Source organism: Lithobates pipiens, unplaced genomic scaffold (assembly GCF_037356315.1).
Source record: "Lithobates pipiens isolate NorthernLeopardFrog02 unplaced genomic scaffold, aLitPip1_a1.2 Scaffold_8, whole genome shotgun sequence".
Classification (NCBI taxonomy): Eukaryota; Metazoa; Chordata; class Amphibia; order Anura; family Ranidae; genus Lithobates; species Lithobates pipiens.
The window spans coordinates 244519128-244546258 of NW_027507903.1; the positions used below are offsets into that span (position 1 = coordinate 244519128).

The 27131-nt window shown below is 45.4% G+C and overlaps 1 protein-coding gene across 1 annotated transcript in view; it reads right to left on the reverse strand.

Annotated features, from left to right (window-relative positions):
• The window catches only part of RAP1B (RAP1B, member of RAS oncogene family), a 115109-nt gene that overhangs the window by 38971 nt on the left and 49007 nt on the right, over window positions 1-27131 (reverse strand). Inside the window, exon 2 of the mRNA XM_077469214.1 lies at window positions 13490-13577. Within this exon, the coding sequence (XP_077325340.1) occupies window positions 13490-13546 (57 nt within the window). The 5' untranslated portion in view covers window positions 13547-13577. The remainder of the gene's footprint in view (window positions 1-13489; window positions 13578-27131) is intronic.

Here is a 27131-nt window from a genome sequence, read left to right on the forward strand (position 1 = left end):
GATGCACCGCATCCATGACCAGAACTGTTACCTCTAGACACAGAGCCTGCTTGCCCTCTTATTGGCTCGTGACTGTCTGCCTCTCCTTGTTGGTCTTCCAGACATACTAATGGCCTGCAGGGAGATGAGAACACCAGCAATTGGGGTAGCTTTAGGTGCACACTGAGCAGATGACACAGTACACTGACTGTAATTACTGCAGCTGCCTGCCTGTTGTATAGGATCTTAAGAATACAAGAAATTGGGGGTAGCTTCAGGTGTACACTGTGCAGGGGGCACAATACACCAATTGTAACCGCTGCCTGTGGTATAGGCCTAGAACACCACGAGCAATTGGGGGTAGCTTCAGGTGTACAGTGTGCAGGTGGCACAATACACTGCCTGTCTCTCTATGAACACCGCAACACACTACACAAGTCCGCTGCGCAGGCGGTCTTGAATAGTGTGGGGCGTGTACTAAACCCCCTGAGCTATAATTGGCCACAGGCATCCTGCCTATGGCCAATTATGGCTCTCCTCGCTGCTGGCGCTGTGATCGACCAAGCATGCGGGTCACAGTGCATGCTTGGCCAATCATCAGCCAGCAATGCACTGTAATGCCACGGCCCACAAAGTTCTGGCTTTGCTAAATGGGCAAACGCCGAGCTCATCCCTACCTCAGACACAGGGAGAACATGCAAACTGCAGGCAGTGTCATAGTGGGGATTCGAACCAGTGACCCTTTTGTACTGCTAGGCGAGAGTGCTACCCACTATACCAGTGTGCCACCCATTTTTTATAACAGTGCTTCAGTAATCAAAATGTCATCCAGTGCTGACTGCTCTAACTCTGCTGCCCTAAACACTGGTACTTAAAGCAGTATTAAACCCAAAAGCGAACATTACTTATACTGCAGCTTCCAAATTTGTAGAAGCGATGGCTGCATTTGTTTTCTTTTTTAGGCTCTGCTTTGTTTTTCAAACAACCTGTCCTGCAGATGTAGCAGTTGGAGGGTTGGGATAAACCATTTACCACTGACAGGGGTCCATAGAAAGATCAGCTTCTTTTATGTAAAACCTTTATCAGAAAAGAGAAACTTTTTGCTGTAACTGCTCAAATGTATTAGCTGGCGTTTGCCTTCAATTTGTTAAGGTTGGTGCACACTGGGTAAATAGTCAGTTGAGCACAAACCGGCCAACATTTGGCCAGTGTGTACTGAAGCCTGTCTGGCTTCTGTTGAACAGGCATGCTGGAAAAACCAGCAGCCGATCATCATCCCATCAGCACTTGCACCCAGTGGCTGTGAGCGGTGTGTTCATTGAAGGATTAGTAAGCTGAAATATATTACATTTATGGTTTAGCCTTTAATACCACTGTACGTGACTTGCAGTAATACAAGTCTGAACCCAATATCAAAGAAAAAAAAAAAAAAAAAAAAAAGGTAGAGAAACTTTACTATCCAGGTTCTTCCTAAGGATGCCAAATCAGACACCAGGAATAAAGGCTGGTATTCCCAAAGCTAGAAGGACACAAGTGCCCCTTGCCATTTATATTCAGCTACAATTCCCTAGTACAACATTATCAGCATCAGGTGCTTTGAAAATAAACAAAGTAGCTACTGAGACAATTCTGTTGCTAGCTCCAAACCCCACATACAAATATCAATCAGTTGCTCGGCAACTGAGTTACACATTGCTGGAATTGCTGCAACAGACCTTCCACTAACTCGATTATTTCAAGTAACAAAAACACTAAGGAGGTGTATTCTGTAGCTGCTACAATGGATTGTGTGACATGGCTCTTAATCCAAAGGTGACTGCTAAAGAAGAACTTCTGACAGCCCATGAGATGTTTAGAAACATCTGTGATGGTTAACAAATAGCAAGCTTGATCAATAGATGTTCAGAGTTTTTTTCCTCAATTTGACTTGTACAACAGGAAAATCAAACTGAAAAAAAAAAATTAAGGCAACAGACTATATGACCAGCCACAGCAGCATTATTAGCCATATATAGGCAACTTGACAGTCACCAGGAGCAAGTAAGAGCAACTGAGGCTTAACTTTCTTTTCCAGCAGCCTCTCCCATCAACATCGAACTCGCTGTGCAAGAGCTAACAAAAATCTGTGCCAGAACAAACAGACATGAGGCATCTGATACAGGAAAGAACAGAGCTGACTATAAACAAATAAAACCATTTTTTGTTTCCAGCAGCTTCAGATTTACAGCATTATCCACAAACTGCTACACTGCAAAACAAAAGGTTTCTGTAGTTTTTAACTTTGTCCTACTTTAACTGCTCAATTTGAGCCGCTTTGCTAAGCGGATAAAGGCAAAATCAGGAGAGACTCAGGATGTAAATCTAATAAGTAAAATTACAAGAACTGAAAACAGATTTTATAGTATTTTTTTTTCCACTTTTTTATACAGCTGCTTAACATTGCTTTCAGTTTTACTTTCAGAAACCTTTCTGTATTAAACAATTATTATTAAGGACAACAGTAAGGCCAAGAATTTAAGCTCGTCATAAATGGATGAAAATTCAACAAATTTACCAGGGACCAGCTGAATTTCGATTTCCTCTTTGGTCACTCCCGCTCGAAAGAAATCTATTTAATGATCGACTTCTCTTGAACCGTAATGTTGTAACTTTTTATTTGTTCAATGGCTGCAGTGCTGATCCATGTATTCTTATAGCCGAGGAGGCCTTATGGTCAGAATTCAATAGCACATTGAGGAGGAGGATTCCTCCATCCACCTTGCTTGCTATATGGCAGCACCACAAAACGGAGAATGTTGGTTCTCATTTTACGCAAAATGCAAGAATCTGATGAGAGAGAAAGATTGAGATATGGGGATAGGCATTCTTTATGTCAACGGATGCTGGGAAGTCTCCTGACTGAAGCAAAGCTACCACTGAGCGCACGGACTCCATTTGAAACATCTGAACCCAGAGCAACTTTTTGGACCTCAAGAGCCTCAACACTGGCCGAACATGGCTGTTTGGTTTTGGGACTTCAACAGGTCCGAGTACTTGCCCGATTAACCCCTTGTGAAAGAAGATCGAAAGCCTAAAACAGTAATACCTTTTTTTGCAGATTCATGGAAACATTTACTTCATAAATCGCAGAGGAGGAAATTCTTGAAATTCCAGTCCAGCAGACCCAATTGTCCACAATCGCCTCTTGCCAAAAATCCACAAATTCCAGCAAGTCCAACCAATCCAAACAAGTGAAGGGGCCCCTACACTGGGACCATTGATCTCTATGAAACTGGCCCTGAGCTTTCCATCTAGGGTCCACAGCATGAGGGCCCTAAATGGACTGTCTAGAAGAGCACGATCTACTGTAGATGTGGAAGGAGCAGTTGCCCTTTGAGCCAGATGCTTACTCTTCTTGAGAGGTAGAACTACTCTTTACTTTCAGAAGTCTTTTGGATATATTTATCCAGACCCGTCCCAAATAAAGATTCTCCATGAAAAGTAAAACCTGCCAACAACTTTTTACAAGGAAATTCTGCAGACCAGTTTTTAAACCACAGAAGTCTGTGCATGTAAATTGACAAAAGATCAAAATTAGAAATTTGCTGAATGGAGTCCTTTATGGCATTCACTGAAAAAGAAAGCCTGGAGTTTCACCTTCAACATCTGCAGAGTTCATATTAGGCAGCTGCCGAACCCAGCCCTAAAAGCTCTGATAGACACCAATAGCTGCATAGCGTACCTAGCACAAAAAAAAATAGGATTTTTGTACTCCGTAAAATCCTTTTCTCTTTCATTCATTGATGGACACAGCATCTTCATCTTGACCTTAGGGTTACATCGCCCCTTTAGGAGAGGACTAGGCAGAAAGTGTTAACAGCAACACTTTCACAGTACTGCCCAGGGGGCGGTACTACTGGCTATAACCCCTCACACTGCATCCAGCAGCTCAGTTTGTCAAAAGCAGTACAAACATAAATAGGAGGGGTGGGTGCTGTGTCCGTCAATGAACTTGAGAAGGATTTTACGGCAAGTACAAAGCCGATACCCCTTAATGGTGCTTAAGGCAAGTTTCTGATCCACACCTCGCTGCAAAAACAGCAGTATCCTGGAAACTGAGTATGTGCGCAGACGCCACCACATCTCCTCACACATGGAGATGTAGGCCTTCCACGTATGATAAATCTTCTGAGAAGATTACTTCCATGCCCTCAGCATAGTGGATATTACCGAATGCGACAGACCTCATCCCATAGCATCTGGCTTTCAACAGCCATGCCGTTAAAGCCAGGGAGGGTAAAGCAGGATGAAGTATTGGACCTTGCGACAGAAGGCCCTCTTGCATCAGCAGCTGCCAAGGAACATCTGCCACCATTCATACCATGTTGGTGTACCACGGATGCAGAGGCCACTCTGGGGCAACCAGAATTCCCTTGGCCTCCACTCTCCATGTGGTAGAAGTCTGAATTGGGGTCGGGGGGCATAAATCAGCCGATAATGCCCCCATGGAGCCACCAACGCATCCACCCAGGGATCTTTTGCCCTAGCCACAAAACTCTGTATCTGCCGACTGAGTCAAGAAGCCAGGAGATCCACATCTGGTGTGCCCCACCTTAGGCAAAGGAGCCGAAATACATCCGGATGTAGCAACCATTCCCCTTGGTCCAGCATCTTACGGCTTAGGTAGTTTGCTTGCCAGTTTTCTACGCCCGGAATGTACATGGCCGACAGAGCAGGAATGCGCCTCTCTGCCCACTGCAGGATGTGAGTGACCTCCAGTGCGGCAGCCGAGCTCCTTGTTCCTCCTTGATGATTGACGTATGCCACCGCCGTGGCGTTGTCCGACTAGATCCTGACCGGACGACCCTGCAGCCTCTGTGACCATGTGGAGAGGCATCGCCTGATCACCCGAAGTTCCAGCATGTTGATCGGCAGGCGGGATTCTTCCTGGGTCCAGCGACCCTGGGCTAACTGTACACCCCAAACTCCTCTCCAACCGGTCAGGCTGGCGTCCGTTGTGATCACTGTCCAATGAAGAGGAAGGCACGACTTCCCGGACCGAAGGGCCGGCGACCTCAGTTACCAGAGCAGAGAATCCCAGACTAGCTGGCTCACCCAAATTTGACAATCCAGGGACAACGGAGATTTGTCCCATTTGGCCAGGAACTCCTTTTGCAAGACTCAAGTGTGGAATTGAGCATACGGTACCACCTCAAAAGTGGCTACCCATGAGACCCAGGCCTCGCATGCAAAAACACAGCAACGAGCACCTGCGGGACACCAACTTCACCGCAGGTTGAAGAGTCTGCAGCTTGTCCAAAGTGAGAAAGACTGTCACCTCTGAGGAGTCCAGAAGCAGGCCCAGGTACTCCAGGTGTTGAGTCGGCACCAACATCGACTTCTGTAGGTTCAGTACCCACACTCCATAAGAGTTTGCATAGTGATTGCCACATCCTCCTACAAATTGGTAGTGCTGGTGCCCGACCACAAATCGCAGAAACTTCTGATGCTCGAGGCATATGGGGACATGCAAGTATGCGTCCTTGATGTCGAGGGATGCCAGAAAATCCCCCTGATGGAGTGCAGCGACCACTGAGCGAACGGATTCTATCCTGAACCTTTGTACTTTCACAAAGCTGTTGAGGTCCAGGACCGGACGGATCCCTTCCTTCTTTGGGACTACGAACAGATTGGAGTAGAATCCCTGAAACCTTTCCGGCGTCGGTACAGGCCCTATCACCCAGCAGGTCCTGTACTGCCCAGGACAGGCTTCCTGACGAGCCGGAAGATGATGAAGGTTGGAGGGAAAAAAAAATAAAAAATCTTACCTGCCGACCCGGGCAGACAAAAAATCTGCTTCGGAGTGGAAAAGGAGGGCCCTTGCCTATGGCGTGGCTCCTTACCTTTTCTGGACTGTGGGAGCAACGTACTCTTACACCCCCAGTAATATTCTTAATAATGTCATCCAGCAAGGCTCCAAATAGCCTCTCTCCCTGGAAGGAGAAGTCCGCCAGTGCTTTCTTAGATGCCTGGTCCGAAGACAAGCATTTCAGCCAAATCAGGTGACGTAGCACTACTGCTGATACTGAGGCTCTAGAGAGCAAGGGGGTCATCTCTAAGGCGGCATCACAGACCTACTTAAGGCTCTGCACCAACTGGTCTGCCAGATCCACGCAGACCAAGGAAGCCTGTTGCTTCTCCAACTCATGGTGCAACAATTTAGCCCATTCAGTAAGCGTCTGACACCAGGGCCGTGGTCAACACTGGCCGCAATGCTAATCCCACCACCGTAAACACGGAACGGGCAACTGCCTAGGCCCTTCTGTCGGCAGGGTCCTTGAAAGCAGGAGTCCCTTCCACTGAAATCGGGGTTACCTTATTTAATCTGTATACCAGTGGGTCAACAAACGTAGATGTCCATTTCTTCAGGAAACTCTCCTCACAGGGGCAACACACCGCCATGTGTTTTGGACTGAAATGGCCGCTCTGGTTTTCCCCACTCCTTGTAAATAAACTTATCAAAATAAGTTGGGTAAGGAAAACACCTTAGCCATGCCAGCCGGCTTGTGGCCCCAAAGAGGACCGACACCTCTGTAGATGCCCCTGCAGTATCCTCCATCTTTAGGGTATTCTACACTGCTGTAATAAGTGCTCCTACAAGCGCCTTTTCCTGTGCTGACCCAGACACGGAGTCATCCTGACTGTCCGAACGGTCCTGGCCCGCATCCTCTGACACGTCAGAACAGGAGCCGCCTGTCACAGCAGGGCCCGAGTCTGAATCAGAGCTTTCCCCAGAAGATAGTGGGGGAAGGGGACGTTTAACCCCCCCCCTGCGCCCGTACGCCGCTTCCACCCTGGCAACAAAGGGCTCGAGGACCGCTGACAGAACGTCCATAGGCACCACAGGTACAGGGGAACCAGTTGCAATAACAGGGATGTCATCTGGGGAAGAAGCGCCAGCTTCTGACATCATGCTGACCCACACTCGCCTGTTATCACTTAGGGACCTAAGGCAAGTCCCACAAAACGTCCACCCTCCTAGCTGCCACAGACTGAGGGGCCCCCCCGCAGGACTCACCACCCTGACCCAGGTACTGCGTTGTGCTGCTGCTGTCCACTCTCCCCTGTGTCATCCACAAGGTGTCTGTGTGAAAAACACGCTGTTCTAGAAGGAAACAAGCACCCAGTGCTAGAGGCAAAACTATCTGAGGCTACTAGAAAATGGCGGCCGGCTGCCTCAGCAAAAAACATCTGAGGGCGCTGAGAAAATGGCTGCCGAACTTCCAGAAAATAGCTGAAAGGAAAAAACTGTCTGTGGCTACAGAAAAATGGCCGCGGCCCCAGGAAAATTGCCATGGAGCATGCGGCTGCCTCCACACATGGCACACACACCACAAACACCCCACCGTGGCCCAGAAACAGGAAAGAGGACGAACGGACCCCCAACTCCCAGCACAGCCCCCTGCCTTGACCCAGAGCCCCCCCGGAGGACCCCCGCCAGGTACGGGCACCGCACCCCCATGTGCTCAGTCACACAACGACCCATAGCATGGGGAGGAGGGAAGGGACAGGGAGAGTGAGAGACCCCCTAGTTGACCTCCCAGGGAATGCCCAGCTGCTCCATCCTGCTGAGACAGGTGGAATCATACTTATCCCTCCTGCAGGGACTGCTGGACGCATTCCACAGACAGACCCATCACTCGAGCAGTACGGGGTGGCTTTCATATGTGTGCCCTGGAGCATATAGCTCACGGCCACCCCTGGATCAGACAGGGCATGTCGTGGCTGACCAAGCGCATAGCTAGGGCCTGCTCACGCTTGATGGCCAGGCTGGGGAGACTACCAGGACCTAAATTATCCAGCCTGTTACCCAGCCTGGCTGTTGATTGTAGATCACAGGAATCAAAAATTCTGAAAAAAGAAAAAATTCCCAGGACCAATGGTCCCACCAGGTCCTTCTACACTAGGTAGAAAAAAAAACTGAGTTGCTGGATGCAGTGTGAGGGGTTATAGCCAGTAGGACCTCCCCCTGAGCAGTACTGTGCAAGCGTTGCTGTTTTTAACACTTTCTGCCTAGTCCTCTCCTAAAGGAGTGCTATAACCCTAAGGTCAAGATGAAGATGCTGTTTCCGTCAATGAATGAAAGAGAAAAAAGTTGCGTTCAACAAGGTTTTTAATCTTATCAGCCGAGTCTTTAAAAACCTGAACGCTATCAACCAGGCAAGTACATTTTGTATTTATAAACAGCGGCATCTACAGAGCGCATGCTCAATTTCTTTGTGAACTTTTTCTCCATTGTATAGAGCTGAGCAAATCTCTTTGGAGGCACAAACACCCTGTCTGGGTGATCCCACTCTACATACATCAAGAGGATGCAACGGGAAAGACTAGGAACTCTGTGGTGCCTGTATTGACCACAGAGATGAACACTTAACAGATGCAGATTCAGCAGGCCATAACTTAATATCAGCCTGAACCATCTCTGGTCAACATCCTCTGAGCCTGATGAAACAGACCCTGGATCTCCTCAGGTTCAGACTCGTCAGATGTGGAATCCACCATCTGACCATCCTCAAGGTCTGCCTCTTCAGTCTATGTCCCTCATCTATGTCCACTCACCCTTCATTCATTACTGGAAAGACTTACTACCTTGCCCTATGGGGTCGAACATGCCAGAAAGTTTAGGCTCTAAACTAACCAAGGTGGATGCCAAATCCTCTGCAACATAAGCTGAAGTGGATACCCCTGCAGAACCTACCATACCAGGCAGATGTAGCGGTTCTGAAGCACCTGACCTTTCAGGAGAAACTAAATTCAGAAACTGATGGTGGTGCACATGGAAGACATTAAGCTTGCTAAAAACCTAATGGGACCTTTGTAAACCATGGCAGCCCCCAATCAGCCAAGAGGACACACATGCAACAGTGTATAGATCTTCCTAAAAAAAAAAAAAAAAAAAAAAAAAACAACAAACACACTCAACGGACAGTGCCCTTCCCCAGTGGTGTACTATTAAGAGTCCACTATGTCCTTTTAGCTGCACCGCTGTTTCTGCTGACTACTACCTTAAACTAAAGCAAGTGGCCAACTTCCCCTAAGAAAACACCACCAGCTTCATGCTTTTACCAATATGGTTGCCAGCTCTGCCGGTGATATGATTTATGGTTGCATACGTAGACACATGCACATCAACTCCTGCTGCCACAGCAACGGCCACGACAAAAAATAAAAGATCTACAGTCCTGTACAAAGCCAGTCATCTGGCAAACCAATAATAGCAGCACCAGGACACAAACAGAGAAGGATCCAATCTTCACCCATCACGGTGGGCTATGTTACTTTGAACCCTCAGGGACTCTATCCCCCTTTTCACTGGGTCCACTGCCCAGGACCTGTATAGCACCTCCTGGAAACACCTTGGTCAGTTATTACGGCTCTGTATACGCAGAGCCCATCGCTGAATGGTCGCATTACAGGTAATCCCCGCATGAACACCCACTTCTATCCCAGTGGGGTCCTGGTAACGTACATCAAGGTACCACAGCTGTAGGAATGGATCCTGACAACCAATCTCCTGATCCCTACTGGGCTCATTTGAGAATCTGAGTTGCAGGATTGTGGATAAAATGAGAATCATGATTTGTTTGCTTAGAATAAAGATCATGATTCTCGGCATAACATCTTTCACATTATACAAAAAAATGGGCCAACTTTAGTGTTTTTTTTTTTTCATAATTCATTAAAGTGTATTTTTTTTTCTTAAAAAAAATTGCGTTTGAAAGACTACTGTGCAAATACAATGGGACAAAATATTGTAATGACCACCATTTTATTCTCTAGGGTCCCTGCTAAAATGTATATATTTATATTTTTGGGGGTTCCAAGTAATTTTCCAGCAAAAAATACAGATTTTTACTTGTAAGCAACAAGCGTCAGAAAAAGGCTTAGCCTTTAACAACTGCCCGCAAAATCACATACCTGTACGTCATTTGCTTGAAGTGGTTATACCAGGGCGATTGCCTCATAACAACCGATGAGACCAATGGGCCGCTCGGCCATTAATATAAAGAGCAGGAGGGGACATCCCTTCCGTCCCACTCCCGCTCCACTGAGAGACCGGAGTGAACTTACGGTGCGCGTCCCCCGGCTGTGTGGAGTCCAAACTAAGCCGGAAACTGCTTTGATCAGGTCTGCCATGTAAGAAAAACTTACAAAAAAAAAACCACACAAAATCAACGTCACTTCCAGTTTCCTCGACTGCCAATGGCGCCGATTTTAAAAAATGTCAGTATTCTAAAACACAGATTTTAGCGTTTTGAATACATTGAAGTGCACGGGAGGGATTGGGGGTCTTTTAGACCCCCAATCCCTTCATAAAGCGTACCTGTCACCTCCCATTACTGTCACAAGGGATTTGTACATTCCTTGTGACAGCAATAAAAGTGGTCAGATTTTTTTATTTTTTATTGGGACTGTTAAAAAAAAATAGATAAAATAGATAAATATATATTTTTTTAAAGCGACCCTGTCCCCGCAAGCTCGCACAGCAAAGAAAATGCATAGGTCGCGCCCGCAAATGTAAACCGTGTTCAAATCACACACATAAGGTATTGCAGCGATCGTTAGAGAGCAATAATTTTAGCAAAAGAACTCCTCTAACTCTAAACAGGTAACAGTTAAAATTTTTAAAGCATCGCCTATGGAGATTTTTTAAGTACTTTAGTTTGGCGCCATTCCACGAGTGCGTGCAATTTTAAAGCGCAACATGTTGGGTATCCATTTACACAGCATGCCATCATCTTTCACAATATGGCAAAAAAAAAAATTGGCAGATACCATGTGCCAAAATATTGCAACAACCACCGTGTTATTATCTAGTGTCTTTTTTTAAGCAATCAGTATTTGGTAGAAAATGACTTAGAACCCCTATTTTATATATAAAATGCTTGGGGGTTCTAAGTCATTTTCTACCAAATAATACAGATTTTAACTTGTAAGCAACAAGTGTCAAAATAGGCTTGGGGCTAAAGAGGCTGTAAAGTTCCCTTTAAGTTGTAACTATAGGTAAGCCTAGCAGGCAGCTTACCTATAAGTAACATGCGCCGTTTAGGAGATATTTTTTACTGTGCCAATGTCATCGGCGCATGTGCTCTGAAAAACCGGTGGCTCCCGCGCATTCGCGACATCAGGCGGCTCCAGCCAGTCACAGAGCCGGAGTCTATGGCCCCAAGAGGAAGACAGGGGAAGTTGGATGCGACCTGCAGCGTGGACAACGCGGGTTTCGTTTGCAGGCAAGTGTTACATAATGTGCTTGTATGCGATGCATACTAGCACAATATGCCTTTACTTTGCAGGGAATTCAGAAGAAAAGCCCACCAGGGTTTACTTCCTCTTTAAGTGGTGATCTCATTTGCAGAACGAAGTTCATTCCTTTGATCTGTAAATGAACAGAAAGATACGTTTCTTTTTTCTCTTTCAGAGCTAAGCAATGGTGTTGATAAACATTGCTGGCTGCTTTTTTTACAGCTGTGAGCAGGGAACTGCTCTGCACTTGTTGCAAGAATTCCAGAAATGCTGGATTAAGATTGGGGGGTGGGGTGGGATTGAACCGAGATCGCAATTTAACGATTAATCGAGTAGCTCTAATGTACGCATCAGTGACCATCGCCTGCAGACACTTATCCTGAGTAGAAGTGCTTATAAAGGGGGACTTCCTGTTTTTTGCCAGTGTCCATTTACCTGTAGGTGAAGCATAACCTAGGATAGTCAAGAATAATAATTTACTGTGTCCCTGATAGTTTCATTCTAAGAGTACCAATGCTGTCCGTCATTTTACCCCTTATCCAAGGCATGAGCATGCATGCTTAGCCATTTAGAGAGGACATTTTCAGCAGGTCTTCAGTTAAAGTTTTGGGGAGGTAAATATGGAGCAGATAAAGATCTCCAATTGCTGCAAAATGTATAAACAAGAATGATTCACACAGAATTGCCCAAGTCACAGAATGGGTGTGTTAGACTCATGCATTCTGTGGTCATTCCATTCTTCATAAAGATTTCTATTGGGTGCTCTCAAAGTGAAAAAATAAATACAACCCCAAAAAGTATGGAATCACCACTCTTGGACAATGTTCATTTAATTGTTTACTTGTATAAAAAAAAAAAAAAAACATGCCTCAAAATCTTCTGGCTTTAAGAAAAAAAAAAAAAAAAAAAAAGAAAATTGTAGCCAATTGCAACTGTTTTTGCAGGGCAAGCAGAGGAACAAAAAATATGGAATCACCATGTACTTTGCTGTTCTAAAACAAACATCTGCATCAGAAAATACATGTCATCACCAAACATCCTTTCAATTGATGGAATGAGAAACGTTTCCAAAATTTCAATATAAACTTGTGCATTTATTGAGGATTTAATGACTCATCTCCCCAGTACCTTTACCTGACATGAAGCCTCATATCATCAATGATTGTGGAAATGTGCATGTTTTCTTCAGGCATCAGTCTTTATAAATTTAATTGGAATGGCACCAAACAAAAATTCCAGCATCATCACCCTGCCCAATGCAGATGTGCGATTTATTGCTGAACACTTTTATCCAGTCATCAACCGTCCATGATTTCTTTTCTTTAGCCCACTGTAACCTTGTCTTTTTCGGTTTAGATGTTCATAATGGTTTTCGTTAGTACAAATCAAATAGGAAGGTTGTTAAAGGGAAGCGTACTGGTAGACCAAGGAAGACATCAAAGCGTCAAGATTGAAAACTTAAAGCAACATGCATTGAAAACAGAAAAATGCACCACAAAACAAATGAGGAACAAATGGTCAGAAACTGAAGTCAAAGTCTGTGACCGAATTGTAAGACATCGCCTAAAGGAAATGGGATTAACATACAGAAAAGCCAAACAAAAACCATCATTAACACCTAAACCAAAAAAAAACAAGGTTACAGTGGGCTAAAGAAATCATGGATGGAGGAGAACTGGATAAAAGTGATATTCAGTGATGAATTACAAATCTGCATTGGGCAGGGTGATGATGCTGGAACTTTTGTTTAAGGCTGTTCCAAAAACATGTATGAAGATGACTGCCTGAAGAAAACATGAAAATTTCGCCAATCATTGGATGATAAGGGGTTGCGTGTCAAGTAAAGGTACGGGGGAGATGGCAGTCATGAAATCTACATTTTTTTTCCCTACACAATGAAATTAAAATTTTTCAAAGAGCATGGTCATACAAGTTTTTAAGGCCTTGTTTACATGGGAATGCTTAAGTGTACACCTGTGTAAGGCCCATGTTTGCCTACACAGTATGCACAGGTGTTCTGGGCATTCATGTTCAGTCAGTACTATTCATGTCAATTGGGACACAACGGCTGTGTCCATGCAGCTGCTGCATCCCAACTGACTAAAATGAGCATGCCTACATGCATAGACAAAACATCTGTGCATCCTGTGTGGGAAAAAAATTCTAGTGTACACTTAAGTAAGCCCATGTGACCGAGGCCTTTACCTTAGGAAAATAAAAATCTTACCAATGCAGACTTTCCAACACCACCCGACCCAAGGACAACCAGCTTGTATTCACGCATTGTGCAGGCTTTGTGTCAACCAACTCCACACCTAGAACACAGAAAAGCATATCAATTTGGACTGAACCATAACCACAAAAAGTAAAAAACAATAGGTTCCTCTAAGTAAAATGTTGAGGCGACACCAAAAACTAAAATCGCCAGTAAACTCTCCAAAGCATTAAGTGATCCAAGATGCTTACTAGCCTCAGACACTGGTGTTTTGATGTACTCACCCCCAATGCAAAACTAACTGTATTACAATACAGCTATAAGTACTTAGTCATCAACCTATTGAGTAATTAAAGCGGTAGTAAACTGCACTTTTTTTATTTACAGGTAAGCCTATAATAAAGCTTACAGTATCTCACAAAAGTGAGTACACCCCTCACATTTTTGTAAATATTTTATTATATCTTCATGTGACAACACTGAAGAAACAAAACTTTGCTACAATGTAAAGTAATGAGTATACAGTTTGTATAACAGTGTAAATTTGCTGCCTCCTCAAAATAACTCAACACAACCATTAATGTCTAAACCCCCTGGCAACAAAAGCGGATACACCCCTAAGTGAAAATGTCCAAATTGGGGCCAAAGTGTCAATATTGTGTGGCCACCATTATTTTCTAGTACTGCCATAACCCTCTTGGGCATGGCGTTCACCAGACTTTCACAGCTTGCCACTGGAATTCTCTTCCACTCCTCCATGACGACATCACAGAGCTGATGGATGTTAGAGACCTTGCTCTCCCCTCCGCCTTCCGTTTGAGGATGCCCAACAGGGTTTAGGTCTGGAGACATGCTTGGCCAGTCCATCACCTTTACCCTCAACTTCTTTAGCAAGTCAATGGTCATCTTGGAGGTGTGTTTGGGGTCTTTATGTTGGAATACTGCCCTGCGGCCGAGTCTCTGAAGGGGAGGGGATCATGCTCCGCTTCAGTATGTCACAGTACATGTTGGCATTCATGGTTCCCTCAATGAACTATAGTGTCCCAGTGCCGGCAGCACTCATGCAGCCCTAGACCATGCCACTCCCAACACCATGCTTGACTGTAGGCAAGACACACTTGTCTTTATACTCCTCCCCTGGTCGCCGCCACACACGCTTGACATCATCTGAACCAAATAGGTTTATCTTGGTCTCATCAGACCACAAGACCTGGTTCCAGTAATTAATGTCCTTAGACTGTTGGCCTTCAAACTGTTTGCAGGCTTTCTTGTGCATCATCTTTAGAAGAGGCTTCCTTCTGGGAACGACAGCCATGCAAAACACCTCTTCAACCTCTGCAGCAATGCTGGCAGCACTCATACGTCTATTTCCCAAAGGCAACCTCCGGATATGATGCTGAGCATGTGCACTCAACTTCTTTGGTTGTCCATGGCGAGGCCTGTACTGAGTGGAACCTGTCCTGTTAAACTGCTGTCTGGTCTAGGCCACCATCCAGTGACCAGTATGATAGAGTGAGAGCAATAACACCAAATTTAAGACACCTGCTCCCTATTCACACCTGAAACCTTGTAACACTAATGAGTCACATGACACCGGGTAGGGAAAATGGCCCCAATTTGGACATTTTCACTTAGGGGTTTACTTACTTTTGTTGCCAGTGGTTTAGACATTGATGGATGTGAGTCAAGTTATTTTGAGGGGACAGCAAATTTACACTGTTATACAAGCTGTACACTCACTACTTTACATTGTAGCAAAGTCATTTCTTCAGTGTCTTCAACTAGAACCATAACGTTCAATGTCCTATTTCTTGTCTGTATTGTTAAAATCGGTCAGACTGTCGCTCCTCTGTGGGCTCCTTCTTGCACATGTTCTGGACGTGTCCGTGCATATCGCAATACTGGTCTGCGGTGATGAACTGTATTAATGCACGGCTTCAGCCGAGTGTCCCGTTGACAGCTGAGCTGGCACTCTTGGCCATACATGATGACGTACAGAGGCCCAGACACACCAAAACCTTGATTTCGCTGTTGCTCTTTTATGCCAAAAAGCAAATTCTTATTAAATGGATCTCGCCTCTTCCGCCTACTAGGAGAGCCTGGGAAAAGGCTGTGGATGCTGTACTACCAATGTATAAACTGACTTATGCTAGTAGGGACTGCCCGCAGAACTTTGCACGGGTGTGGCAACCCTGGGTGGGCTCAATGGAGTAATTGAGGTTGTTTCTTATTCTCCTAACTCCTAGAGGGGTGAGGTGCGCGGGATACCGGTTTTCCTAGCTCGCCTCTCCCCCCCCCCTTTTTTTTTTCTCCTCTTCTCATATCCTCCAACTGGGGTGGGCGACACTGGTGTTAGTAAGACGGATGATTCTCTGGCGTTTTTTGTTTTTTTTGTTCTGATATGTGAATATATCTGCATTTGTGCTATGTACTGTTACTATGTACAGCTTGTCAATTCTTTGTTCTATCTTAATAAAGACCAACCCCTTTTTGTAAAAAAATAAAAATAAAAAAAAAATTCGGTCAGACTACTTTTGCTTGTTTCCTTGTCTAATAGAATTCATGTAAAGAGGCTTAAAACAATCCAGACATGTACATTACAGGAACAGGTCTTACTGTAACAAACCCCTTTTTTTAACCACTTGCTTACTGGGCACTTAAACCCCCCTCAGTCCCAGACCAATTTTCAGCTTTCAGCGCTGATGCACTTTGAATGACAATTGCGCGGGCATACAACACTGTACCCAAATTAAATTTTTATCATTTTTTTCCCACAAATAGAGCTTTCTTTTGGTGGTATTTAATTACAGCTGGGAGTTTTATTTTTTGCTAAACAAACAAAAAAAGATGCAAAAACAAAATCATGTTTAATAGTTTGTTATAAAATTTTGCAAACAGGTCGTTTTTCTCCTTCATTGAAGTGCGCTGATGAGGCGGCACTGATAGGCATAGTTAAGGTGGCACCGATAGGCACAGATAAGGCAGTACTGATGGGCACAGATAAGGCGGCACTGATGGGCAGATAGGTACCACTGATAGATGGGACTGATGGGCACTGATAAGTGGCACTGCTGGGCACTGATGGGCGGCACTGCTGGGCACTGATGGGCATGGATATGTGGCACTGGGGTGCAGCACCGTTGTTGAGGCAGATTGTGGGCACTGTGGGTGGCACTGCTGGGTGGCACTGTGGGCACTGCTGGGTGGCACTGATGGGGGGCACTTATGTTTTATTAAGGTGACACTGGCAGGGGGCAGGTGGGCACTGGCAGGGGGCAGGTGGGCACTGGCAGGGGGCAGGTGGGCACTGGCAGGGCTGGCCGTGATTGGGACTGATGTCCCGATCACGGCCGCCAGTGATCGGCTCTTTTTTTTCTCCTTGCGCTGTCAGCGCGAGGAGGAATAATAGCCGATTACCGGCTCCGTTGCATCACATGATCAGCTGTCATTGGCTGACAGCTGATCACGTGATAAGGGGTCGGCATCGACCCCTTGCTCGGATCAGTGATCAGGCGAGTCTCATAGACTCGCCGATCACAGAGCGCACCGCGCGCACCCCTCAGGGGGCGCGCAGGCCGCTCGTGCACGGGACGATGTCAATAGACGTAGTCCCGGCAAAGGATCTCAAGTGGTTAAAGTGTATAGAAACCAAAACAAGGAACTTCTTTATTTGGTTTTATTTGGTATGATAAATTGTTTAGATACATCTGTTCAATATAAGCACTATTAAACCTTAAAGAAAACTTCCTGTACTATACTCAGGAGTGGTAGACTTTACCATCTCTCAGGAATACAGAGCCCTACTTTTATTATTATAGTCCTGCCCTAGGGTGGTAACGCTGCTTCTCCATAGATACAGTATAGTGAGCAAGTGTGGTCACCTTGGGAAAGGAAGTGAGTTACTGGAAGGATCACGAGCCTGAAAAAAAAAATCAAATTAATGCACCCACCACATCTCAGGACTGAAGTTGCAAAATATTACCTTTTCCTTGCTTTAATGCTGTTTTTTTTTTTTTTTTTAATACTACTTATTGCCATCTCCTGTAGTGCAGCAACAAAACTGGCAGCTTTTTTTTTTTATAACTAGTTCTTTAGAAATCTAAAGGCCTGGTTCACACCTTTTTGTGCATCTTGCTTCACTGATCTAAATGCAGACTATTGTTTTCAGTGTGCCTGAACACACAGGCCTGTAAACATGAGCTGCGTATAGATGAGTAAAAAAAACAAAAACAAAAAAAATCTGACTTGCTGGCCAGAATTTTAAGCAGGTACGTGCATATGCATGCAAATAAGCGCATCCAATGTTAATTTGAAGAGGTTAAAATTTAATTTTGATTGCTAGAACTAATTTTACTAATGTACAGGCAAAAACAAACATGCGCAAAATAAATGCAAGATATTTGGGCCATGAATACTGCTGTTCAAAACAGTACCATGTCCTAGTACCCTATGCATTTTCAGCTTCTTGTTGGTGAGCACAATGGCTTTTTTCATGGTTACTACTAGCACCTCCCTGGGATACTTGCCCTGAGCTCAGCCACAATTCACCTGCTATGATACCGTTAGTTGCACAGCCCCAATGAATGCTGCGAAATGCCCTGCAGCAGCTGTAAACAGCTGTGCAAATAGCTTTGCAAATCAGCCAGCCAACTTCCTGAACTCCAGACACAGAAATCCAGGAAGCCCATTTCCTCAATTTCACTACAGGAAAATCATCCTCACTGGATAGAAAAAAAAAAATGTACAACATATGAAAACATGTTTGCTTAAAGCGGAGTACCACTCGGTTTTTGTGTTTAGATGCTAACTTTTAATAAAAACACACTTACCTGTCCCATGATCTAATGATGCGGCCGCCCAAACCCTCAATTTTCTACCTTGGTTCTCTCCAGCGCCAGCATCACAAGTGTGGACACCAGTTTGTGAAAGCTGGCAGCTTTACAGCCGGGTGCGCACTGCACATGTGTGAGTTGTGCTGCGCCTCCTCAATGGCCGGGCATTCTTCTGGGACCTTTGACGTATCTCAGAAGACTGCAGGGAGGGAGAGGAGAACTGTCAAAACTAGGTACCCAATCCCCAAAAAAGCATGTAAGGGGGTGAGGAGTCCTTAAAGCGGAAGTTCCACCTTTGGGTGGAACTCCACTTTAACAAGTTCAGCTCTTTGGACGTATGTAGTACATCCCAAGAGTGAAGGGTTGAGCACATGATAGCTACAATAGCAGTCCACCGCATCCCATACTGGTTCCAAGTGCGGTGTCAGTTCTCTCTCTGGCTCATACAGCCAGGCAAGCATCTAACTGACCAGATCTCTGGTCTGTTAGATTTAATTGCGCAGATAACCCCTGAACCTCTTCTGGAGTCCCTGCCAGTGCTCTCAGCTCTATCTTTTCAATGTGCCACAATAGGAAGCTGCTTCCTATTGTGGTACACCTGCAGGCTTGATCCCAAGCCAGGCTGTATGCATCCGGAGATGGTTCAGGCCCTGCCCCTCGCTCCCTCCTCACAGGACTTGACTGGCAACAGCAGGAGCAAATGGTGGACCCAAGAAGGGTTTACAATCACTTTAAAACAACCATTTTACTTTCAGCAGAACAAAAAAAAGGAAGTTCCTACGTCAGAATGTCACTTATTGCAACAGCTATGAAGAAATATATCAATTGTTTCTGAGTAATAGCACAATAAAACGTTGGGGTGTCAAAATAAGTGACAGTACAGCTTCTGCTTATGAGAGCTGCATCTCTCAGTGGCAGTGCTGGACAATAGCAAAAGCTATATTAATTGGCATGAATGAAATTGTAAATAGTAAAACAGAGTAAACTTTAAAGCGGGAGTCCGCCGGGACTCCCCGTTTTTTTTTTTTTTTTTAAGTCAGCAGCTACAAATACTGTTGTTACCTGGATTATCTAGGTAACTGCACCCCCCTCCCCCCTGAAAGGTGCCAATTGTGGCGCCGGAGGGGGGGGAGGAATCCGATGAGCGGAAGGTCCATTTTAGGGTCCTTTCACACGGGGCGGATCAGTTCTGATCCGCCCCGTGGATGTCCGTTTGCTCAGCGGGGATCACTCCGCCGATCCCCGCTGAGCAGGGAGATGACAGGTCTGTCTCTGCACACTGCGCAGGGACGGACCTGTCACAGCGCCGCTCTCCCCTATGGGAGATCGGATGACGACGGACCGCAGTGCCCGTCGTCATCCGATCCGATCCGCAGACGGATGGAAAAATAGCTTTTTCCTCCGTTACACTTTTTCGGATCGGAGCGGGTCGGATGTCAGCGGACATGTCACCGCTGACATCCGACGCTCCATAGACCTCTATGGAGCACCCGTTCAGGTCCGCCTGAAAAACTGACAGGCGGGCCTGAACGGCACGTCGGTGTGAAAGAGGCCTTAGGGTGGACCTCCGCTTTAAGCATTAGCCCTTTATGCATTAGCATATTGTCCCAAAAAAATAAAATAAACGAAATGCATAATGTTTTACTAAAGCGAATATTACAAAATGTATAAGTAAATATAAGTACAGGACCATCAAAAAAAAAAAAAAAAACTGCTTAAGATAAGTCTCTGTAAAGGATTTAAGATACACTTGTCAGAATAAATAAAGTGAGTGCTCAGCAAGAATAGGGAAAGGAGATAGCAACGAAGAATTTCAGAAGTTGCATGCTGACTCGACAGAACATTTTATTGTTGCAGCAGAGTAGATTTACTTGATTTTGTATCAATTCTCCTTTAACCACTTACCCACTGGGCACTTAAACCCCCTTCCTAACCCGACCAATTTTGAGTTTTCGGTGATCTCACATTTTGAATGATAATTACTCAGTCATGCAACACTGTACCTATATGTAATTTTTGTCCTTTTTTCACACAAATAGAGCTTTCTTTTGGTGGTATTTAATAACCGCCGTTTTTTTTTTTTTTTTTTTAATAGTGCAAAAAATAAAAGACAGAAAATTCAGTAAAATTAGCATTTTTCTTTGTTTGTGTTATAAAATTTTGCAAATTAGTAATTTTTCTTCATATATTTTGGCCAAAATTTATACTACTACGTATCTTTGGTAAAAATAACCCAAATCGGTGTATATTAATTGGTCTTTGAGAGTCCACAAGCTATGGTACCAATCTCTGAAAATTGATCACACCTGATGTACTGACGGCCCATCTCATTTCTTGAGACACTAACAAGCCAGTAAAGTACAAATACTCCCCAAATGACCCCTTTTTGGAAATTAGACATGCCAAGGTATTTAGTTAGTGGCATGGTGAGTATTTTGAAGTTGTAATTTTTTCCCACAATTTTTTGCAAAATCAAGATTTTTTTTCCCTTTCACATAATTGTTATATTAGCAGGTTATTTCTCACACACAGCATATGTATAGCACAAATTACACCCCAAAACACATTCTACTACTCCGCCTGAGTATGGCGATACCACATGTGGGTGACTTTTACATAGCCAGGACAATGGAAACGCCTCCATGACGCAATTTTGAAAGAAAACACCCCAAAGTATAATCTATGAGGCATAATGAGTCTTTTGAACATGTCATTTTTTTCTACGAGTTTATGGAAAATGTGTAAAGATTATGAAAATGCATTTCTTTTTTTACAATGTTGTCCATTTACACAATATGGCAAACACATAGCATGTACATACCAAAAATTACACCCCAAAATAGATTCTCCTACTCCTCCTGAGTACGCGATACCACAGGTGTGAGACTTTGCCACAGCGTGGCCACAGCGTGGCCACAGAGGGCCAGCATGCAGGGAGCAACATCAGGTGTTCTAGGGGCATAACTTTCAAATCTAATTTGACTACCTATTACACTTTTGTTAAGCACTGTAGTGGCATTGATGAGAACTGATGTGGCATGGATGAGCATGAATGGAGATGGATGAGCCGTGGCTGGGGATGGCCGATTATGGATGGGATGACCGAGCATGGCTGGGTATAGATGGGATGGCTGGGTACAGCTGGGGGTGGATGGGATGGCTGAGCATGCATGGATGAATGAGTATGCCGAGTATGGATGGCTGAGCATAGATGAATGGATGAGTATGCCGAGCATGGATGGCTGAGCACAGACGAATGGATGAGTATGCCGAGCATGGATGGGTGAGCATGGATGGGCGAGCATGGATGGGCGAGCATGGATGGGTAATGCTGAGCATGGATAGGCAAGTATGGATGGCTGGAATGGGCACATATCAGCGCTGTGGACACTACACATCCAGCCCACAGTGCTGCTGCCACCAATCCGGACGTGACGCCAGTTTGTTTTGTTTGTGATCGCTCCACCCTTTGATGAAGCCATCCCGTGGTAAACGGCTGCTTACCGTGATCACGAATATTCCCAGGTGCATGCGAGAGCGGGATTCTGGGAGGACGCCAATGTACTCCCTCCCAGAGTTATCAAGCCGCGTTGTAGCCGTCATTCAGCTATAAAGCGGTTAAAAGCTACTAAATGTTAAACAGTAATTCCCCAAGGATGGTCTAGTGAATATCACAGGACTGTCCTCTTTCCACCTGTAAGCGCCTAAGATGGGTTCCAATGGGTATGCGCTTAAAGTAGCATTAGACCCAAAAACACAAACTGTCTATATCGCAGCTTACCAATCATGAAATATGTATTAGCTATCCTTTTTAGTCTCTCCCCCCCCCCATTTATTTCATTTGGTGATCCGGCCAGTAACACACTTACTGTCTCAGGGTGTCTACTCTCTGGATGGAGGAGCAACAGAACCACACTTGGACAGGAGTATTATCTATCTGGGAAAGGGTAGTAGTGGTAGATGCTCTAGCAGATCTAGCTAGACTTGACCAACAAATGAAAGCCAAAAACTCCAGCTAACATTTTTTAAAGGGTTAGTTCACCTTTACCAAATGAACTGCTTATGTAGGCAAGTGCTGCTTGTAGATAAAAACTGTGCATCTTTGACCAAAGTTAAAGCGGAGTTCCACTAGTTTGTTTGTACATAAAAACTGTAGCTGCTGACTTTTAACAAACACACACTCACCTGTCCCATGGGCCAGCGAGGCGGCCACCAGAAGCATAGCTTCACTCCCCCCACCTCTGGCACTGGCATTGCAAGTGTGGGCACCTGGCTGTGACAGCTCTCAGCCGGGTGCCCACTGCGCAAGTCATGCTGCGTGTCCTGAATGGCCCGGGCAATCTTATGGGTCCCAGAAGATTGCAGGGAGGAAGGAAGGGGGAGAGGAGGAGTCGCCTACACAGCCAAGCAGAACTGGGAGCCGAGTACCTGTTAAAACTAGCTACCCCCCCCCCCCCCCCCCCAAAAAAAATGGCATGCCAGAGGTCAGGAGTGCTTAAAGCCGAAGTTCCACTTTTGGGAACTTTTGCTCTTGCTATAGGTGTAGCTAATTATGGACCTTCTAAAGCTTCAGTGAAAATCTTCCAGCAATGGCCTTATTACTAGAATATGGCTAACACTACCAGTCATTTCAAACTCCCTCACATGCACTCACTCTCCTCTGTAGCAGTAGATCTGAGCTCAGCAATACCCCAACAGAGATAGTGGACCACACATGACGTCGCCCCGGTCCTTCTAGGCCATCTTTCCTGCGCTTAACTCTGACCAGCAGCCAAAACGGTCAGATCCGTTTTCAGGCAAGCCCAAAAACCACCAGGAAGTGGCGGGGAGGAGCAGCCCCTCCTGCCGCTTCTAAAAGTGATCCAGTGGCAAAGCTGCCACTCTGCCCACTTTTTCCAGGTAGAGAAGCGCCTGCTGAAAAAAAGAAAAATACTGTGGTTATGGTATATTGCTGCAGCCATAACCCTGGTAATTCCACCGCCACCCAAGGACGTCTTGTCTATGGTTCGGCTGGCAAGTGGTTGAACACCATATGCCTGCAAATGTGCATAAACGTGTGTAATTAACAAACAAGCGTTTTTTGCAGCTGGATTGTTCTACCAGCTCCTGGAAGAAAGATCCACTATACATAGGATTATTTGAATATGTCCATGTGAATAAGATCTCACACAATTTACCCATTTTCAGCAGAAAAATGGGAAGCAGTGTTATTAAAATGTCAGCATGATGTTTTGTGGAATAAATGCAGCGTGCAATGCAAAAGCGCAAGTGGGCACTGAGCCATAAGGCACTCTACATTTAGACCAGGTGTAGAAGGTGTGAACAAGAGACGTAAAGAATATAAACACATGTATATAGGCTAGGAACATACAAATACACCAGTCCACTTCGTTCAACATGCGTGTGTCACTACGATTTTCAGTAGCTCTGTACATTGTGTTCACCAACACATCTATATATAAAAAAAAAAAAAAAGTTTTTTTTTTCCCCCCTTTTGAATTTAACGGCACTCTCTGACACCAACAACTTTGGAAGTAAGTTTGACATCCTTACAGCTTCAACAGTAATGAACCCCTTATGCCAGGCATGTCCAAAGTCCGGTCCACAGGCCAATGGCGGCCCATGGTCCGGTTTTAAACGGCCTGCCTGGTTATCTAAACATATATAGCTTTTGTGGCCCCGACGATCTCCCAGCGCCGGGCCGCAAAAGATATATAGGCTCAGTCCGGCTGCCTCGGAGATAGGAGGCGGGACGAGTGCCATGCACACAGGAGTATTTCCTGTTTACACGGCAGCCTCTGTAATAGGAAGTCCTATTGGACGACTGTTCTGTCCATCAAAGGAGGCGGGACTTTCTCTTAAAGAGGCCGCTGTGCAAACAGGAGATTCTCCTGTTCTTTGGCGCTCGCCCTGCCCCCTCCAAGGCTGCACTGATGGCAATGGTGAGTACATTCCTGGCTAATAGCGGCTGCAATCCTGGCTAAGGGTGGGTGCATTGCTGGCAATAGTAAGTGAAATCCTGACAATGGTGGGTGCAGTCCTGGCTAATGGTGGGTGAAATCCTGGCTAATGGTGGGTGAAATCCTGGCTAATGGTGGGTGAAATCCTGGCAATGGTGGGTGAAATCCTGGCAATGGTGGGTGAAATCCTGGCAATGGTGGGTGAAATCCTGGCAATGGTGGGTGAAATCCTGGCAATGGTGGGTGAAATCCTGGCAATGGTGGGTGAAATCCTGGCAATGGTGGGTGAAATCCTGGCAATGGTGGGTGCGTAGATGGGCACTGACCCTTATTTTGCTTCACAGTTCTTTAAAATTTTAAGTTTTTTTTCCTGAAACTTCCCTCATAAAGTGAAGGTGCGAGCCAATAAATACGGTATATCCAAATAACATGCCCAAGCTCATCTCTTCCACACAGCCACAAAGGCAAGAGAATTCTCGTTGAATGAACACACTTATGAATGTCAGGCAAAATGGTCGGCCCTCGCGCATGTTCACTTCATCAAATCTGGCCCTCTTTGAAAAAAGTTTGGACACCCCTGCCTTATGCTGTTTAAAGCGGTTGTATACCAGCACAAAATTTTTTATTTTTAAAACCTGTAAGGCAAAAGGTATAATGAGCTAGTATGCACTGCATACTAGCTCATTATGAAATACCTTGGAGCGAGGCATCGGCAGGTGATTCCGGTCACCGCCAAGGGAACCTGACATTTCCCCTCGGCTCCTTGAAGTTTCGTGGCTCCGGCGCTGTGAGTGGCCGGAACAGCTACGATGACGTTGCGCGGGAGACTTTTTTCTGGCGAGGTCAGGCAAAAGCTGCCGGACGGTCACAGTGCATGCGCCGCTGACGTCAGCAGCTGCAAGCAAAGTGAATATCTCCTAAACCGTACCTATGAGGCTTACCTGTAGGTAAAAATATGGAGAGGGTATACAACCACTTTAGGGCTTGATTCACATCTATGCATGTTTTTGAGTGTTTCTGCAGTGCTTTTATGCTGTGCTTCCTGCGTTTTTAACCGCCATTTTGTCACGATTTGCAGGTTTCTTTTTACATTCACTGTATATAGCTGGTTGCTAAGGAGCGGGTCGGGAAGCTGGCCGCCGTTTCCTTAGCAATAGAGTTAAAAAAAAAAAAAAAAAAAAAGCGTGGTGTCCCCTCCCCCCCAGTCCATACCAGGCCCTTCAGTCTGGTATGAATTTGGAGGGGCAGCCCCCATGCCAACACTTTAAAAAATTGGCATGGGGGTCCCCTCCAAAATCCATACCAGACCCTCATCCGAGCATGCAGCCCGGCAGGTCAGGAAAGGTAAGCAACGAGCGAGCACCTCCTCCTGAACCATACCAGACTGCATGCCCTCGACATGGGGTGGTGGGTGCTTTGCGCCCCCCACCCCAAGTTGATTGGGACAAGGGCCTCTTCCTGACAACCCTGGCCGGTGGTTGTCGTGGTCTGCAGGAGGGAGGCTTATCAGAATCCAGAGATGCTGCACCCCCCCCCCCCCATGTGAATATGTGAATGGGTATCAGGTACATCAAATTCAGCTGCCAGCGGGGAAGCCCACTGACAGCTGATGATTCATCCATTGCCAAGGACATGGCGGCCGGCTTCCCGACCCGCTCCTTAGGAACCAGCTATATACAGTGAATGTATATATAAAAAAAAAAAAAAAAAAAAAAAACACATCACAAAAAGCAAATTGTGGCAAAATCGCGGTAAAAACACAGTACTTGCGTTTTGGATGTGGATCCATTGAAGTCTATTACATGCAAAACGCTGTATTTTTTGCAGGGAAAAAAAAAGTCCCAGACCCTTTCCAAAAAAGCAGAGGCACAAAAATGCATTGAAGTGAACGTGTTCCATGGGAACTCATGTTAAAGAAAAATTCCCTGCATTTCTGCAAAATGCATTGGTGTGAATCGAGCCTTAGACTGAACCGCTTCTCATCCAACTTCATTAAGTAGCTGCCTATATTCTTTAGAGATCTAAAACGATTATCTCCCAATGTTAGGGTCACCATTTAAAGATGTATAAATTGCTATTACATCTCCTCTTGTCTCTTCTCCTGGGACAGCAAGTTTTTTTTTTTTTTTATAGCTATAGCTACTTACACCCCGATAAAATGAAGGCGAGTACCTTATGCCGAAATCTTGTCAGGATCCACCTTTTCTTCTACTCTGATTGATGTCACCCCCCCCCCCCCCGACCTTTCTCCTCTTACACAGCTCAGATCGATTCGCTTACCATCTATCTGCACACTGTGTAGCTGCCTGCTATGCTGCAGGTCTGACCTGTTTAGTTCCTAGATAAAATTAGCTGTGCAGCATAGCAGTTTGCAGATAGAGGTGGTCTGTAAGAGAATCGCTCCGAGCTTTGCGCAAGTAGGAGCACTGTGCTGCCCATGTTCAGACTGTGTGAAAAACAGCAAGACCAAACACAAGACAAATTTAATAAAAGCAAAACCATTGCTAGATAAAAAGTCTTACGTCACTGTCACATATAAAAGGGGTCTCTAAACAAAGTGCCAGTTTACTCTCCTTCAGACTTTGAGGGTGCCGAACTGTGGCCACAGAGTAGAAAATGCCCTGGCACAAATGGGCATAAACAATACGGTCCTCATTACTTGTATTCATGGGAGAAACAGTGCCCTATTGTAGGCCTCAGGGTAAGCAATAGTGTCCTACCATTGGTGTCAGTGAGAGAAATGGTGCCCCATTGTTGGTGTCAGCGGGAGGAAGGCTGCCCCATTTTTGGCATCATGTTGAAGAATGGTGCCTTGTATCAGAGAAAAAGTGCCCCAGGCTCAGGATAAGGGCAAGAAAACAG